Raw genomic sequence first — 19543 nt, forward strand, 5'->3', positions numbered from 1 at the left:
TGGAAGGAAAGTGAGATAACTAATCTAACATCATGAATTTTGTTAGATTAATGGGGCTTTTGAAACAGTAACAGTTTAGGATCACTCCCAGTGATCATGACTTGTCAGTAGCACTCATTACAATTACATTTACATTTTGGTCAATATTTGTACCTGCCAGTTGCTTCATTCCAATTGCCCTGGGTGCTAATGGTTCACATTCACTCAACTGAAAACTCTGCTGCCATGTTTAATCCAGGATCAATAAATCGGTGCTTTTTTGATGCTAACTGAAGATCAGATTCACAAGGTTAGTCATGCCAGGTGGAGGGTGAATTCCCATTGACAGAAGCACATAGTCCATCGGATTCCAAAGAACTGTGATCAACACAAACCAGAACAGAAAATCGCAGATCATCCCAGTATAAATGAAGGAGCAGGGTAAAGAATTGCAAAGAGGCTCCTTCCAGTAACCAGCCGCATAAAATTACACAGCACAGTGTCATAGGGTCATAGAGTCATACAGCACGGCAACAGGCCCTTCGGCCCAACTCGTCCATGCTGACCAAGGTGCGCATCTAAGCTAGTCCCATTGCCTGTGTTTGGCCTATATCCCTCCAAACCCCTCCTATCCATGCACTTATCAAAACATCCTTTAAATGTTGTTATTGTACCTGCCTCAACTACTTTCTCCATCAGCTCGTTCCATATACCCTCCACCCTCTGTGTAAAGAAGTTGTCCCTCAGGTCCCTTTTAAATCTCTCCCCTCTCACCTTAAGCCCATGCCCTTTAGTGTTTGGTTCCCCTTCCCTGGGAAAAAGTGGGTGGTCTCCAACCTACCGTGTTCATTCTAGCTGACAAGCAGCACCCAGCCTGTTCCGACATTGTCCATGGACGTGTGGATGACACCGCTGTGCGAATATCCAAGTACGTTCAACTGTACTAAAGGTTTCTCCTTCCTGCATCCTGTCAATCAGCGAAGTTCAGACACACAACCATTCTCTGGGCAAAAAGAAATTCTCTCCGCCTCCTTTCTAATCCAATCAGTTACTTCAAATCCAAATTCCATTATTATTTATCACTCAGCTGAGGAAAATAGGATATTCCTAAACACCCTATTGGTAATTGGTAAATTGGTTTATTATTGTCACATGTACTGAGGTCCAGTGAAAAACTTTATGTTGCATGCCATCCATACAGATCATTTCATCACATCAGTGCATTGAGGTAGTACAAGGGAAAATAATAACAGAATGCAGAATAAAGTGTTACAGTTACAGAGAAAGTGCAGTGCAGGCAGACAATAAGGTGCAAAGGCCATGACGAGGTAGATTGTGAGGTCAAGAGTCCATCTTATTGTACAAGGGGACCGTTCAATAGTCTTACAACAGCAGGACAAAAGCTGTCCTTGAGCCTGGTGGTATGTGCCTTCAGGTTTTTGTATCTTCTGCCCAATGGGAGGGGGGGAGAAGAGAGAATGTCCGGGGTGGGTGGGGTCTTTGATTACGTTGGCTGCTTTACTGGGGCAGCGGGAAGTGTAGACAGAGTCTATGGAGGGGAGGCTGGTTTCCATATGTGCTGAGCTGTGTCCACAATTCTCTGCAGTTTCTTGAAGTCTTGGGCAGAGCAGTTGCCGTACCAAGCCGTGATGCATCTGTATAGGATGCTTTCTATGGGGTATCGATAAAAATCATAGTCATAGGATCATACAGCATGGAAACAGGCCCTTTGGCCCAACTTGTCCATGCCGACTGTGTTGTCCAGTAAGCTAGTTACATCTACCTGAGTTTGTCCCATAACCCTCTAAACCTCTCCTATCCATGGACTTATCTAGATGGCTTTTAAATGTCGTTAATGTGTCCGCCTCAACTACTACTTCTGGCAGTTCATTCCAAATACGTACCACCCTTTGTGTGAAGAAGCTGCCCCTGATGTCCCATTTAAATGTCTCACCTTTGATCTTAAACCTAAGTCTTCTTGTTTTTAGCGCCCCCTCCCTGGGAAAAAGACGATGTGCTTTCACCCTGTCTATGCCCCTCGTCTCCCTATGCCTATGATCTCCTACGTTCCAATCCTAGTCTACACAGATTGGTGAGGGTCAATGAGGACATGCAGAATTTCTTTAGCCAATCCATGTCTCATGTCAATTAAGTCTCCCCTCAACTTTCTTTGTTCCAAAGAAATTAATCTAGACAAACCAATTTGCAGTTCTCACAATATCCTCACAGTGCTTGAGGATACTCGTTCAGTTCTTATATTCTGTGCTCCACGTAATAAAAGAAAATCATATATCTTCTTACCTACCCTGAAACTTTATGGCAACTTCAGGCCAGATGGACAGTACTTCCTTTCTGAATACTACTAAAGAAAATGTTCAAGTATGATGATGTTCCACAAGAGTAGAGACAGATTGGTCGCTTGGCAAATACTTTGAAATGAACTGTTGTCACCTCGCATCCATGCCAACTCCTCAGAAGAGATTGAAAGGTCGGATCAGGGGTTTATTGAGGCATCATACCTACAATTCCCGTTGAATGCTTCCACACAAAATGACACTTATGTTTCTATGGCATTCTTTTCCCTTGATCACTATATTCTTGCTGTGCCCCCAGTAAAACATGCTGAGTGACAAGGAAATAAGAATGGGGATAGAGTTCTTCCAGTCTCTGTTAATCAGTTTACTGCCTTGACTGTTGTTAGACTGAACCTTCATTGCCCTCTCAATCTCTTCCAAGGTTTTATTACATTGGTGATATTGCCCTCCAAACCCTTCCAATTGTCTTTTTAACCTGTAGCAATAGCTTAACCTTCAACAAAATATATAGCTCACAATTACCTACTCAGACAAAATCTGCTAGTTCATCATCTGATCTCACTGAGTACTGGGTGAATGAGAGAGAAGGGTTCAGCAACCTTTTCTCCTCAACTCCTGGTTGAAACATAAGCTCCCTGTTGTGGCTTCAAAATGTCTAAAACGGAAAGGCCAATCTCTCCAACGACTGGTTGGGCAAAAGCACAGTAGCAGAGTGAGCTCTGGAACCTGGAGCAGTGGGGGAGGTGGGATAGTTAGCTCCCCAACTATCCCACCTCCCAACACTGGGTCCACAGCCTTTCACAGACACATCCCAGCATTGTTTAACTGTGTTCTAACACTCTCAGCCAGTGAGTTCCAGATCCCCACTACCCTCAGGGTGAATTCCTATATCCTCATCTCTCTTCTAATCCTTCTCCCAGTTATCTCAAAATCTATAACCCTATGGTGTTTGACTCCTCTGTTAAGGGAATTAGATCCCTTCCCATCTTCTTACTTTGACCCCCTGCACTGTTACATACTTTGTTTTACTCTCCCAATGAATCTCCTCCGTTCCAGAGAAAACAACACCAGTCTACGTAATCTTTCTGCAGAGCTACAACTTTCCAGATCCAGCAACATACTTGTAAATTTCCTCTGCACCCTCTCCAGTGCAGTCACATTCTACAATTCAATGGACAGCAATCGTATTTCTTCCCTGGACACACCTGCAGCCAACATTACTTTAAACAAAGGTTTAGACACTGAGTTCTTGACCTAGAATACAGTGGGATATATATGAGTGTAGATTTTACACTCTCACTGCAATCTCATTCTGAAGCTAAAGAATGTTAACCCCATTGTCAGTTCATCTCAAGACAGATTCAAGTGTACATTTGGACATGCTTTTGCCAAGAGATAATTTGGCAGATTATCAAGGAAGCAACTTTTGAGACCTGTTCCAAGGTTACAAGGATGTTGCCAGGAGTCAAGGGCCTGAGTTATAGAGAGAGATTGGACAGGCTAGGACTTTTTCCTTGGAGCGTAGGAGACTGAGAGATAATTTATAGAGGTGAATAAAATAGGATGAAAGCACAGTCTTTTGTCCCAGGGTTGGAGAATCAAGAACTAAAGGGCACAGGTTTAAGCTGAGAGGGGAGAGATGTAACAGGAACCTGAGGATCAACTTTTTTTACGCAGAGATTGGTACATTTTTGGAATGAGCTTCCAGAGGAAGTGGTTGAGGCAGGTACAATAACAACACATAAAAGACAGTTGGACAGCTACATGGATAGGGACAAGGTTTAGAACAATATAGGCCAAATGTAGGCAAATGGGACTAGCTTGGCTCTTGGTTGGCATGGACCAGTTGGGCTGAAGGGCCTGTTTCCGTGCTGTATGACTCTATGACTTTACAATTGCTACGACAAAATGCAGTAGTTGAGTCAAACCTGTATAATCATCTTTGGACAGTGTGTGCCTTTTTAATTCAACAGTCATGTTAATTTCAGGGTTAATTGCAAGTGTTGATTGTATGTTGATATACTTAATGCCACGTATCTGCTGTTGGTCTCTATGTCTTTATCTCTCTCTCTTTCTCTGTATCTTCAAATAAAAACGCTACTGTTCCATAGGTACTAACATGCGCCCTTCCTTCCGTCTCCCCTTCCTTCACAGGCTGGACAATTTACTTAACATGGCCTACGGCGTAAAGAGGTAATTAATGTTCCAAAAGGCATCAAGTTGGCAAAGATCTAGAATTTAACATTCACCCCAGTAATCCAGTTAAATTTACCTGGTTGTAAATGTTGATGCTATTGGTCTTTAGAATTGTTGTCTGCTCTTAGGTAAATGGTCAGCAACACACACCCTATTTAATTGTTGTTTAATTTAAGCATCTCATACCAAACTGAACCTGGATGGATTTGCTTTATGCTTTACATTGCTTTATCTCTGCTCACTTCCTCTCCAGTTCAGTGTCCAATTCACTGATGATTTTTGAAATTCTCCTCAGAGGACAAATCTTTTTTAAATCATTGTCCCTTGTTGCTTTCCAGAGTGTTACATCTTGCTGGATTTTTCTTTTGTTTGTGTGAAGTCAGTCTTGCTAAATTTCCCAAAAGAGTGCAGTCACAGGATAAAAGAAAGTTGTCGTACCAGAGACCTGCATTCCTGAATCTGCTACACCTCTAGCCTAGCTGTTCCAACAGAGATACAACTCTGTGGATAATTGCCCAGATGTGCTCTGTTCACACAAATAAGACAAATCCAATCCAGCTGGTTACTACCCAACCTATTTATTGTCAAACATCAGGGAAATGATGGAAGGAAATATCGATATGATGACCAAGCAGCACTTACATATGTTCTCACTGATGCCCAGTTGGAGTTTCACTGAACAACTCAGCCCCAGAACTCATCAGAACCTTGGTCCAAACATGGACCAAAGAGACGAATTCCAGAGGTTAGGTGAGACTGACTGTGTGAACATCGAATCAGCATTCGACTGAGTGTGGCAGCAAGGTGCCTTGGTAAAACTGAATTTAATGGACATCAAGGGGAGGACAGTCCCGTGGTTAGAGCTATACCTCAAACAAAGAAAGATGGTTGGAATTATTGGAGGTCAGTCATCCCGTCCCATCACTGTAGGAGTTCTTCAGCGCAGTGTCCTGGGCCCAACCATCTTCAGCTGCTTCGTCAATGACTTTCCTTCCGTCATAAGGTCAGAATGGGGATATTTGTGGAGATTGCACAACATTAATTCCATTTGGATCTCCTCAATAAACGAAGCAGTCCATGCAGCAAGACCCAGCCAACATTCTGTCGTGGGCCAATAAATCACAAGTAAAGTTTAGAACATAGAACAGTACAGCACAGGAACAGGCCCTTTGGCCCACGATGCTGTGCCAAACTAATTAAGCTAATCACACCTAATCCCTTCTGCCTGCATATGGTCCATATCCCTCCATTCTCCACAAATTCATGTGCCTATCCAAGAGCCCCTTAAACACGTCTATCGGATATGCTTCCACCACCACCCCTGGCAGCACATTCCAGGCACCCGCCACTCTCTGTATAAAAAACTTGCCCCACACATCTCCTTTGAACTTTCCCCCTCTCACCTTAAATGCATGTCCTCTAGTATTAGACATTTTAACCCTAGGTAGAAGATACCGGCTGTCTACTCTGTCCATGCCTCTCATAATCTTATAAACTTCTATCGGGTCTCTCCTCAGCCGCTCCAGGGAAAATAATCTTAGTTTGTCCAACTTCTCTTTACAGCTCATGCCCTCTAATCCAGGAGTTGTCCTGGTGAACCTCTTCTGCACCCTCTCCAAAGCCGCCACATCCTCCCTATAATGGGGCAACCAGAACTGAATGTAATACTCCAGTTGCAGTTTTATAAAGCTGCAACGTAACTTCCTGACTCTTGAACTCAATGCTTCAAATAATAATGGCAAGCACGCCGTATACCTTCTTTACCACCCTATGACTTGTGCAGTCAAATTTGTAATACAAAAGTCCCAGTTGAGGATCATGTCCTAGGTGAGTCTAACCTTCTCCCCTTGCCATCACAGAGACCCCACCATCAGCATCCTTAAGTCACCATTGGCCACAAACTCAACTGGACCAGCTATGTAAGTACTGTGACTGCAAGTAAAGGTCAGAAGCTGGGTACCTTTTGACAAGTGACTCACCTTCAAACACCCCAAAGCCTTTCCACCATCGACAAGAGCAAGTCAGGAGCACAATGGAACACTTGCCAGTTGCGTGGATGAGTGCAGCTTCAATAACTCTCAAAAAGCTCAGCACCATCCAGGACAAAGCAGCCCATGTTATTGGCACCCCATTCACCTCCCTAAATATTTGTTCTCTCCACCAACACAACACCATGGCTGCAGTGGGAATCCCACCATGTACAGGTTCCCCTCCAAGTCTCATCCAATCCTGACTCGGAAATATATCACCATTCCATCATTGCCGTCGTATCTAAATCCTGGAACTCCCTCCCCAACAGCACTGTGGCAGCATCTTCACCAGAAGGATAGTAAATCTATGCCAAGGCTTGCTCCTTTACTGGAGCTCACCGCTTCTAGAGTCTTCCTCTTACCATTTTGTTAGCAATAAGAATATTATGGTCTATCTGTTTCCATAGCTACAGGTGAAAAATCTTTTAGGAACTTGTTATCTGAGGGTCAAACATAGCCACCATCTTCACCCTCCCATCCTATGCCCCCCTCCAGTTACTGATGTCCCAGCCAAACCCCAGCATTAACGCCGAAACAGGCAGAGAGAAGGCCTCCTCCCCACCATTCCTGTGCAGACTGTTTGGAAAGACACACTCATGTTAGTGCCATTCCCCTGCACTTTCCAGTAATTATGGCTCCAACTCCCTTTAGAAAGTGAATCTGTCCACCACATTCCACATCATAAATAGGTCTGTTGGAAGGCAGGTTCCTCATCCCCCCTCTGGTTCATCCACCAACTCTCTTCAACTCAAACCTTGCAGGTACTGAACGACCTGACCCATCATAAGCCTTCATGTGATCTCATCTCAATCTTCCCTCAATCTTCACTTAGCGTCATAGAGTCATGCAGCACAGAAACAGGACCTTCGGCCCAACCAGTTCATGCCGACCAGGGTGCCCACCAAGCTAGTCCCATTTGCCTGCGTTTGGTCCATATCCCCTCCTGTCCATGTACTTATCCAAGTGTCTTTTGAATGTTGTTATCGAACCTGCCTCAACCACTTTTTCTGGCAGGTCATTCCCACCACTTTCTGGGCGAAGAAGTTGCCCCTCAGGTCTCTTTTAAATCTTTCACCTTAAACCTATGCCCTTTAGTTTTAAGTTAGCCTTCCCTGGGAAAAAGATCACGTATGTTCACCCTAGCTATACTCCTCATGATTTTATACACCTCTATGAGGTCACCTCTCAGTCTCCTGCACTCCAATGAATAAAGTCCTAGCCTGCCCAACCTCTCCCTATAACTCAGGCCTTCGAGTCCTGGCAGCATCCTCATAAATCTTCTCTGCACTCTTTCCAGCTTAATGACATCTTTCCTATAACAGGGCGACCAAAACCGTACACAATATTCCAAAGGTTCCCTCACTAACTGCTCTTAAAGTTGTGGACCAGGGTGTTTTAGTTGCCTACCTGAGATAATGCAGTCTTTGCGTGCTATAGTAATTAGAAGGATGACTGGATTACTGTTAAATTCTAGTCAGTGCCTCATTTATATTTCTGAACTAACATTTTCTTTCCCCAGCACGGGATATGTTTTAATTTCTCTTTCAATGACTCGTCTCTCAGTAGCATGACATTTATTTTCCTCTTCCCTGAGATTCCCAGTGGCTTGTTTGTGCTGCTGATTGTTCTAACACCCCCTGCTTTTATTTAAATGCCTCATTCCCAGCATCACACGGCTTTATTCTTCTAATTTAATCGTTTGCAGTTCCATTGCTGGAGTTTTCTCCTAATGCATGTTTCGGTATTTTAGTTGTGTTGTTGTTGCTGCATACTTAAGAGAAATAAGTTGTTTTTTAACAGTGTAAAAATGTGTCAAAATGTGACTTTGAGTTTAACAGATTAGTTTATGATTTACCTGAAGATTTTATTCTTTTCTATGTTAACTGGTTAGCCATTGTAGACATTGTTGGGAAGCTGACAACTGTGTGGTGCGGTGATTTTTTAGAGGTGGTTTTATATTGGAGAAGAGAAGGTCATACAGCCCCATTCACAATGACCATGACTGATCTCCATTCGATCCCACCACCCTTAAAGCACTACTCTAACTCAAACCTAATTGTGAGAAATGTCCAGTAGTGACCCAGCGTGAATTGTTTGGGGGAGAGAGAATTCCCGACTTCTAACTCCATTTGTGTTAAGAAACGGTTCCTGATATCATTTCAAAAAGCCCTATCTATAATTTTGTCATGTCTTCTTGTTCTGGACTTCCCAGCCCTGAAGAGAGAGTTTCTCCTCATACAGGGCTATCAAATCCTGTTATCCTCTTAAAAACCTCACTTAGATCACCTCTATAGTCAAGGGAGACCAGCTAAGCCAAAGCTCCTCCATAACATAATATACTGAACCTCCCTGAAACTGCAGCAATGGACGAGGCTAATCCACTGGTTCTCTGAGAGATCTCCCTTCCATTGCTTTTGATGTCCAGGATTTGGCTAGCTCCTAAATATCAATGACAGAATCAAAGGCCAAGAGAAACTCTCCATCTACTCATCACGGGAGACTGTGATTAATAATTTGAATCCATTTTCATTCTCTGGCAACTTGAGTAAAAGAAGTTCTGATGAAGATTCCTTTCGGCACATTTTCAGCAGGCTATGGGAGTGCTAGATGAAATCAGAGCCCCTCTGCATGCCTTATCAAACAGAACAGTGGAAAACAAGAGTGAATGCACCACTGCAACAACTATAGAGAACACTGCCTGGATCAGAGGGTACGAGCTATAAGGGCAGGTTGGACAAACTTGGGTTGTTCTCCCTCGAGCATCAGAGGCTGAGGGGAGACCTGATGGAGGTTTTTTAAATTATGAGAGACATAGATAGGGTAGACAGAATATTTTCCACAGGGTAGAAATGTCAAACACCAGAGGACGTGCTTTTAAGGTTAGATGGGGGAAGTTTAAAGGCGATGTGAGGGGCAAGTATTTTACGCAGAGAGTGTTAGGTGCCTGGAATGGGTTACCAGGGGTAGCAGTGGAAGCAGACAGTTCGGTGGAGTTTAAGAGGCTTTCAGATAGACACATGAATATGAAGGGAATGGAGGGATGTGGATGATACACAGGAGGAGGACATTTAGTATAAATTGGCATCAAGATCGGCACAACATTGTGGGCCGAATGGCCTGTCCAGTGCTGGACTGTTCTATGTTTTATCTTTGGCCAAACGTCAGGGGGTAATCAGAAATGTATAACATTTTGATTCCAGTAATTCATTGGGAGCTGTAAACTTTATCTTTACAATACATTGAAATGTGTCCCGGTGACCCTTCTTGGACACCATGTGCCCTTGTACAGCCTATATCAGAACACCATCTGTGATGGAGATTTTAGACACAGATGAAATGGAAAGATTTTTTTATCGTCGGTCCCTGGAGTTCATTGCCCCCACTAAGGGAAATTTCATGATTAAAAACTCATTCATTTGTCTTCATTCATTACTCAGTTTTCAAAGCAATATATAAAACAAAACAAACCACAGGATATCTTACAGGGAGACCATCCTAATTCCCAGTCAGTCTGGAGGTCTCTGAACACACTGTCAACAAACAGCAACAGACCAAATGTACATTTAGAGCAATTTGTATTTTTAATTATGGGATATTAAAAGCAGAAACAGGAGCCAAAGTAGAATCTAACTCAGCTCAGATCATGGAGTGACATTCAAACTTCAGGGGACTTTATTGTGAAAGTATTGAGCTGAATGCTCTGTGTTGACATTCCAGTGCAGCGCCGAGGGAGTGCCGCACTGTTGGACGGAGGTGTCATCTTTCAGCTGAGATATTACACCAAGGTTCTGGCTGTTCTGTCAGGTTGTCTTAAAAGATCTCTCGGCAGTTTTTCCAGCAGAGAGGGTGGGTGAATTATCCATTCAAGTATTGTCCAATATGCATCCCTCAATCAACATTTAATAAATCAGACTGGCTGGTCATTATCACATTGCTGTTTTGTGGGAGCTTTCTGTGTACAGATTAGCTACTGTGTTTCCTATATCACAAAATTTATTACAGTCCAAAAGAACTTCATTGATAGAACATAGAACATAGAACAGTACAACACAGTAACAGGGCCTTTGGCCCATGATGTCTGTGCCGAACACGATGCCGAATTAAACTAAATCCCTTCTGCCTGCACATGATCCATATCCCTCTATTCCCTGCGTATTCCTGTATCTGTCTAAAAGCCTCTTAAACACTTCTATCGTATCTGCCTCCACCACCATCTCTGGCAGCACATTCCAGGCACCCACCACTCTCTGTGTAAAAATCTTGCCCAGCACATCTCCTTTAAACTTTCCCCCACTCACCTTAAATGCATGTCCTCTAGTATTTGACATTTCTACCCTGGGAAAAAAATTCTGGCTGTCTACTCTATCTATGCCTCCCACAATTTTATACAACTCTATCAGGTGTCCCCTCAGCCTCCGCCACTCCAGAGCAAACAGCTCAGGTTTGTCCAACCTCTCATTATAGCACGTGCCCTCTAATCCAGGCAGCATCCTGGTAAACCTCTTCTGCACCCATTCCAGAGCCTCCACATCCCTCCTGGAATGGGGTGACCAGAACTACACACAATAAATTGGATGGGCAGAAACTAGGGAAACAATTCCTAGGGAGCTTGGGCTATTGTACAGAAGGAAGTTGTTTTTTTCAAAAAGAAAGATTCAAATTGTTATTGATTTCTTTCTCCACTAATCTATCCAATTTATTGTCTTCTTAAATGGAAAGAGGAACCAGGAGACGATTCTATCCCAGTTGATGAACACATTCATCACTTCTTGTGATGCCTGAACATCTCACTGTCAGAAGGAGAAATACGTTTCTCTTTAATATGCTGACAGACAGATCACTGCATCTTTTCAATATGACCCCAGAGCATTCGTCATAGGGCTCTGGCTGTTGTGTGGTCTACATGGGAAAACACAGATTTCTGTGTTAACTTCAGATAACTGTGTGTTACATGCAGGGTAAACACAGGCTGCAGTGTGTTACACACAAGATAGAACACAATGTCTTGCCTACAGGATAGCACACTGTCTCGGGTGTAACATGATTTAACACCCATGGTACAATAGGTTACATGCAGGTAATGTTAGATACAAGTTACATACAGATTACATACAGGCAGGGTGTAATACCAATGAGATAACATATTGGCTGAGGGTGTGACTCACAGGATAAGACACAGATCACAAATAACACACATGATAAAGTAGGTTACATGCAGAGTAATGCATGGACTGGAATGTATTCTGTTTGAAGTGATTCACAGACTGGATTGTGTAATATCCAGCCCAGTAAAATGGCATCTTTAACATTGTAAATATTCCCAAGGAACTTTGGAACAAGTGACACCGAGCCAAATAAAGAGGAAGGTCAAAGAACTCGATTTAACAAGTGCCCTAAAGGTAGAGAGGTGAGGAGAGGTTTTGAGAGGGAATTCCAAATCTTAGGATCTATTGGTAATGGTAGCTAGTTTATTATTGTCACGTGTACCAAGATACAATGAAAAGCTTTTGTTTGCATGCCATCCAGACAGATCATGCCGTACATTGAGGTAGTAGAAAGAAAAGCAGAATGCAGAATAAAGTGCTACAGTTACAGAGAAGGTGCAGTGCAGGCAGACAGTAAGGTGCAAGGGCTACAACAAGGTAGATTGGAGACCAAGAGTTCATCCTTAGCGTATGAAGCTTTTAGTGTATGAAATCTTTAGCCAGCTCTCAGTCATGGGAGAAGCACAACCATCTCAAAGGACTGAAGAAGGTGAGGCAGGGAGGGATGAGACCATGAGAAGGATCTGAAAACAAAGATGAGAATTTGAAAGTCAAGACCTCTGTGCTTCATTGTGCAAATGGTGGACCCAGAAACAACTTGGTGACCTTCACCTCTTCCTGATAACCAGAAAGCAGGATATTGATAAAGTTCAGTTAACCTAGAAATGTGATCAACATCTCTGGGCCACAATTAGCAGTTTCAGGAACATAAACCAGAAGAATAAAAGTGGGACATTACCTCAATCTCACCTGTTACCCAAGTTGTGTAATGGCCTTAAAAACATGCCCTTGTGAATTATTTGATGAAATGTATGGTTGGACAAGATGCTATTCCTTGTGGAGAACAATGTTTTTGTACCATTTGGGACAGACCAGTTCTCCTCATCAATCATTAATTCTTCACAGCACCTTGCTGTGCAGGAAGTCTCTGTCCTATCTCTTTATGAGCGACATTTTCACATCAACCCACATTCTTATTCCAACCCAGCACTAACAGTGGGTAGCACTGAGTTATGAGTTGCAGGTTTAAGTGCCACAACAGAAGTACATTTGGACTGTTGATCCAGAGGTTTGAGTTCAAATCCCACCACGGCAACTGGGGAATTAAAGTTACTAAATAAACCTAGGGTTAAAGCTAGTCTCAGTAATGGCAACCGTGAAACTACTGAGTCATTGATCAAACAAAAATCTGGTTCACTACGTCCTTAGAGAAGGAATCCAGCCATCCTCACCTGGTCTGCTCTGTGACTCCAGATCCACTACATTATTGTCTGCCTTTACGGTTCGGGGCAACTAGGGATGGACTATAAACGTTAATGTTGCCAGTGTCGGCCACATACCGTGAAAAAACAAAATAATAAATGTTGTGCCCTGGAGGTAATTGGTAATTGGTTTATTATAGTCACATGTACTGAGGTACAATGACAAACTTTGTTTTGCATGCCCTCCATACAGATCGTTTCATTACAACCGTGCATTGAGGTCGTACAAGGGAAAACAATAACAGAATGCAGAATAAAGTGTTACAGTTACAGCAAAAGTGCATTGCAGGCAGACAATAAGGTGCAAGGTCATAACGAGGTAGATTGTGAGGTCAAGAGTCCCGTCTTCTCGTACAAGAGGTCTGTTCAATAGTCTTTAACAGTGAGATAGAAGCTGTCCATGAGCCTGGTGGTACGTGCTTTCAGGCTTTTGTACCTTCTGCCCAATGGGAGGGGGGAGAAGAGAGAATGTCCGGGGTGGGTGGGGTCTTTGATTATGTTGGCTGTTTTCCCGAGGCAGCGAGAAGTGTAGACAAGAGTCCATGGAAGGGAGGCTGGTTTCTGTGATGTGCTGAGCTGTGTCCACAACTCTCTGCAGTTTCTGCAGAGCCTTGTGTAACCTTGCCTGACCCTCTGGAGTGGAGGGAGGGATGGTGGCCTTGTAGATTAGTTGTGAAACAAAAATCCTACCTTTTCCTTCAGATGGATGTTGATGGTGACATAGGTTCTCCCCACCTGGGTAATACTTTGACCTACAATTAGTTATAATTAAACTAAAATCAGATGACCAGGTCATTCCTGTTTGTGGGATCTTGCTGTGCAACAATTGTCTGCGGCATTTCCCGTCAGCAGGGTACAACATCAATACATCACAAGGAAGAGTCCTTGGGGACATGTCCCCGTCCTGGTTACCCACAGAACCGTGAGTGACCGGAAATGATTTTCTGCAGGTGATTTGTATGTAACCATCCTCCGCACAAAGTGTCGGGTCTGGGGAAATCATCCTGATTTTATCCAGCTGCAAGTTGCTGCAGTTTCTGTTTTCTGAGTAAACCGATTTTGTTTGGTGCACAGTAGATTTCTGTGGCCCTGCTCTCACTTCTGACTCTAAAATGTTAAAGTTTACAAAAAAGATTAAAATCCTAAACCAACAAAGCCAACCAAAGAATTTAACAGTTTCTGAATTAACTACTTCCCCTGGGAATGGGTGGGGTCTTCACTCCACAGCAGCTCCAGTGTTGCTGGTGGGTGTTAGGCTGGATTCCCATTGGATTGTCGGGAATTCCTGCTACTTCTCAGGTCCAGCGTTGAAGAACTTTAAACAAACGTGGAGAGTTGCTGATTGCATCTTCACAATTTCCACCTTCCACACAAAAATCCCAAAGTTGCCCTTTAGTTACGCAGAAAATGTTGGAATTGCCCAGCATAATCTGGGCCAATGGAAGAGCAGGTACCACAGTGAATATTGCATCATGTACATATTTTCGGGAATGCTGAGGAACATGACATCTCTCACATGGATCATAGGGCCACCCAGGGCAAAAGGAAGATATTTGGCCCTATTCTACCCCAGTTTTCTTCAACTGAAGTAACAAGGATTTAAGAATAAGAATATAATCCCAATAATCTATTCCAATAACAGTTATTCTACCCTCTAATTAATAGAGTACCAACAAATGGAAACAAATCTCTCGGTCCAGATGAAGGGTCTCAACCTGAAACGTCAACTGTCCATTTCCCTCCACGGATGCTGCCTGACCCACTGAGTTCATAAAACAGTACAGCACAATACAGGCCCTTTGGCCCACAATGTTGTGCCAACCCTTAAAGCATGCCTGCGCCTAAGACTATCTAACCCCTTCCTCCCACATATCCCCCATTTTAAATCCCTCCATATGCTTATCTAACAATCTCTTGAATTTGACCAATGTACCTGCCCCCACCACCGCCCCAGGCAGCGCATTCCATGCACCAACCACACTCTGGATGAAAAACCTCCCTCTGATATCTCCCTTGAACTTCCCACCCATTACCTTAAAGCCATGCCCTCTTGTACTGAGCCTTAAAGCCATGCCCTCTTGTCCTCTGGCAGTTTGTTTTTTGTTCCAGATTCCAGCATCTGCAATCTCTGGTGTCTCTGGAAAAAATCCTTCATTCTTTCACCTCTTGAAAACCTCTTTGAGGCCAAACCAACATTTAACTCTTTCTGTTCCATGAGGTCTGGTCTGAGCATGGCTTCACTGTGACATGACATTCTTGAATGATGTGTTAACCCTCACTGTACCCAAGTCCAAATTTACAAACCTCAATATTTTGGGCTTATATTTCTTCTTGCTTTTCTTTTATCACACTATCTCCTATGCACCTCCTGTGCTTGGAACTGCAAGTGACATCTTCTAAACCACTAAATTAACCCAGCGTGCAAGTAAGTTTTTCATTGCATCTGTACATACATGTACTCATGCATATGACAAAAAAGAACTTTGGCTTTGACTCTCAGAATTTTCGCTGGAGACAATTCTCAAGAGTTAAGTTTGGTTGGGATTGTTGCTGTCGGGAACTTTGATCTCGTTCCTCTAATCCATGTCCAAATCACTAAATAATGTAGAGGTGCACTTCCTACACATCCCGATAGGAGGCTCTGTGTATTATACAGTGATTAACTCTGAACCCAGAGAACACAGAGAGTATCCCTGATGAACTGATCGCAGTCAGGGAAGTGATTGTTCTACAAAGTGACCAATGGATATGTGTGAATTGGACTCCATCTTCCTCAAATGCAATAGTTACCTTTTAACCCTGTTTCGGCTGGAGTGTGAAAGTCTTAATTCATTCACACACAATGAAGTGCTCAGTATTTCTGCTGTTATGAAGTCTGCATTCAGACCTGGAAGGGAGATTTACCTGGAGACACAAGAGACCACAGATGCAGGAATCTGGAGCAACAAGCAATCTGCTGGAGGAACTCAGCGGGTCGAGCAGCATCTGTGGGGGGAAAGGAATTGTCGACGTTTTGGGTTGAAACCCTGCATCAGGACTGAGAGTGGAGAGAGGTAGCCAGTGTAAAGAGGAGAAGGGGAGGGGTGAGACTGGGGTCAGTGGATGAAGTAAAATTTTGATCATTGCATTATTTAGGACTTAAACTAATTTTTCATCGAATATTAGAACTGTTCCATGGACATTTCACATCTAAAAGCAAGATTAATTTTTTAAATATCTATTTCTATGTCAATGTCTATTTAAATGTCTACAAGAAATGGTTCAAAGAAAATCTAGTTGAATTGGCAAAATTATCTATTTTGCAAATATTTATTTTTAATATTAATAATTTAAGAAGATTGCAGGTTATATACTGTTATTTGTATATAATCTCATGTAATTTGAAAGATTTGTATAATTGTGGTGCCTTAAAAGGCTCCAAAGGGTCGACACAAATGAATTATTTTCAGTGTGCTTGACTTAGAAATTCCTCTGTACCATTCTTCCAGTGTTAAAGTGGTGTTACTAATCTTAGAACATAGAGCATAGAACAGTACAGCACAGGAACAGGCCCTTCGGCCCACGATGTTGTGCTGAACTAATTAAGCCAATGACAGCTAATTCCTTCTGCCTGCACCATGTCCATATAGTCTATATCCCTTCATCCTCTGCACACTCATTTACCTATCTAAGAACCTTTTAAAAGCCACTATCATATCTGCCTCCACCACCACCCCTGGCAGCACATTCCAGGCACCCACCACTCTCTGTGTAAAAAAACTTGCCCCACACATCTCCTTTGAACTTACCCCCTCTCACCTTAAATGCAAGCCCTCTAGTACTAGACATTTCAGCTCTGGGAAAAAGATCCCAGCTGTCTACCCTACCTGTGCCCCTCATAATTTTGTAAACCTCCATCAGGTCTCCCCTCAGCCTCTGCTGCTCCAGAGAAAACAACCTAAGTTTGTCCAAACTCTTATAGCTCATATCCTCTATTACAGACACAATCCTGGTGAACCTCTTTTGCACCCGTTCCTCAGCTTCCTTATCCTTCCCATAACGGGCAACCAGAATTGAATGCAATACTCCAGATGCAGCCTCACCAGAGTTGTATAAACAAGAGTTTCAGCTTCCTAACTCTAATTCAGAGGTCTAAAAAACATGAATCTTCATCAATGTTAGTTCCAGAACAACACCAGTGGGCTCCCCATGTAGTGCTACTTGCTTTGGGAAAAGTAAACACCTTTTCTCACAGCTCTGACCTCAGGAAGAATCAAACCACATTCTTACACGTGTGTACCTTACATAGCCAAGGAACACTGCATCCAGTAATCTTCCAGCTACTGGGGAGTGCTGGCAAGGAATGAGTACATGCCACAATGATGTGAGGGGTGAACTAATCTTGTAAAAGGATAGAGGTACTTGCACAGGCTTCTGAAGAACAGTGTGGGCAGGGAGCAGCCTTGGTTTGAAGAGGGCACATGTTGCAAGAAGTTAACAGGGAAGTGTTTGCAAAGGCACATGTGCTCTCCATGAATGGCAGCACCTTTAAAACACTAAATTGGTAAATTGATTTATTATTTTCACATGTACCCAGGTACAGTGGAAAACTTATTTAGCGTACCGGCCATACAGATCATTACACAGTGCATTGAGGCAGTACAAGGGAAAACAATAACTGAATGCAGAGTAAAGTGTTACAGTTACAGAGAAAGTGCAGTGCAGGCAGACAATAAGGTGCAAGGCCATGACGAGGTAGATTGTGAGGTCAAGAGTTCATCTTATCGTACGAGAGAACCGTTCAATAGTCTTATAACAGCGGGATAGAAGCTGTCCTTGAGCCTGGTGGTACATGTGTTCAGGCTTTTGTATCTTCTGCCCAATGGGAGGGGGGAGAAGAGAGAATGTCCGGGGTGGGTGGGATCTTTGATTATGTTGGTTGCTTTACCGAGGCAGCGAGAAGTGTAGACAGAGTCCATGGAGGGGAGGCTGGTTTCCGTGATGTGCTGAGCTGTGTCCACAACTCCCTGCAGTTTCTTGTGGTCTCGGGCAAAGCAGTTGCCGTACCAAGCCGTGATGCATCCAGATAGGATGCTTTCTATGGTGTATCTATAAAAATTGGTGAGGGTCAAAGGGGACATGCCAAATTTCTTTAGCCTCCTGAGGAAATAGAGACTCGGGTGAGCTTTCTTGGACTTGGCATCTACGTGGTTGGACCAGAACAGGCTATTGGTGATGTTCACTCCAAGGAACTTGAAGCTATCAACCCTCTCGACCGCAGCATAAAATCAGTTATGCAGCTTTTTTTTCCAAACTCTTTTATAAACTCTCCCACAGAATCTCATCCTGTGACATCTCAGTATCTCTTCAGAAACTAACAGAGTTACAGGGAGCCGTGCATTAGATTGTTCTTTTTAAGCTGATGTTTGGAGTGCAGATGTTACTGGCAAGGTGGGCATTAACTGCCCCTTGGACCATGGCTGGACAGACCTTTTCAGGGGGCAGTTAAGAATCACCTAAAAGATGGTAAATTTCCTTTCCTTGGAGGCATTGATGAATTTTTGAGACCAGCTCTCTAATTCCAGATTTAGGTTGGATTTTGAACTTAAGTCAGCAGAGCAATAGTCTAATTTCTGTGTGTGTGAGAGAGAGAGAGATAGAGGGAAAGAGAAAGAGAGAGAGAGAGCGAGTGAGAGTAAGAAAAGAGAGGAGAGAGAGAGAAAGATGGAACAGAGAGGGGAGAAAGAGAGAGAACGAGTGAGAGAGCGACAGGCTTAGATTTTGGCAAAATCTCTAAAAACAAAGACAAAAGTTCACTTTTAAAACGAAGTCACTGGTTATGTGTGAGGTGAGGCGACCAATTTTCACACAGAAAGATCTCATAAATAGTCATGAAATGATGGCTTCAGTGGTATTGATTGAGAGATAGATATTGCTGGATGACTCTCTTCAGTGTTGTAAAATGGAATATTTTATGCCAACCTCAGAAAGCAAGTACCGTGGTTTAACGCCTTGCTTGCAGGATGGCACATCCAACAGAGCAGCACTCCCTCAACGTGGCACTGAAAGGTCAAACTGGACTTTGAACTCAAGTCTCTGAAACAGGCCATGAACCTGCAATCTTCTGCAGAAGGCACAGGCCTGCTGCCAATCCAGTCACTGCTGGCAGAGAACGCAGAGAGCCGTGCAGTTGTCCTGAATTGGACAAAAACTGTTGGATCCATCAGGTCTCTGCCAGTTACCAGTGGAGCGATCTCCTCTGTCTCTGAAGCCTGATAAATTATTCTCTCACAAATGCCCATCTGATTCCCATAGAGCCATACAGCACAGGAACAGGCCCTTTGGCCCAACTCATCCATGCTGTGTTGCCCAGTGAGCTAGTCCCATCTGCCCATGTTTGGCCCATAGACCTCTAAACCTCTCCTATCCATGTACTTATCACGATGGCTTTTAAACATTGCTAATGTGCCCGCCTCAACCACTATTTCTGGCAGCTCGTTCCAAATACGCACCACCCT

At 43.4% G+C, this 19543-nt stretch overlaps 1 protein-coding gene across 7 annotated transcripts in view; it reads left to right on the forward strand.

The window, feature by feature from the left end:
* The window catches only part of elavl3 (ELAV like neuron-specific RNA binding protein 3), a 206601-nt gene that overhangs the window by 174487 nt on the left and 12571 nt on the right, over window positions 1-19543 (forward strand). For all 7 annotated transcript variants that reach the window (XM_052041820.1, XM_052041813.1, XM_052041815.1 and 4 more), the window contains one exon: window positions 4449-4487. In XM_052041820.1, the coding sequence (XP_051897780.1) occupies window positions 4449-4487 (39 nt within the window). The remainder of the gene's footprint in view (window positions 1-4448; window positions 4488-19543) is intronic.

This window comes from Pristis pectinata, chromosome 31 (genome assembly GCF_009764475.1).
Source record: "Pristis pectinata isolate sPriPec2 chromosome 31, sPriPec2.1.pri, whole genome shotgun sequence".
Lineage (NCBI taxonomy): Eukaryota > Metazoa > Chordata > Chondrichthyes > Rhinopristiformes > Pristidae > Pristis > Pristis pectinata.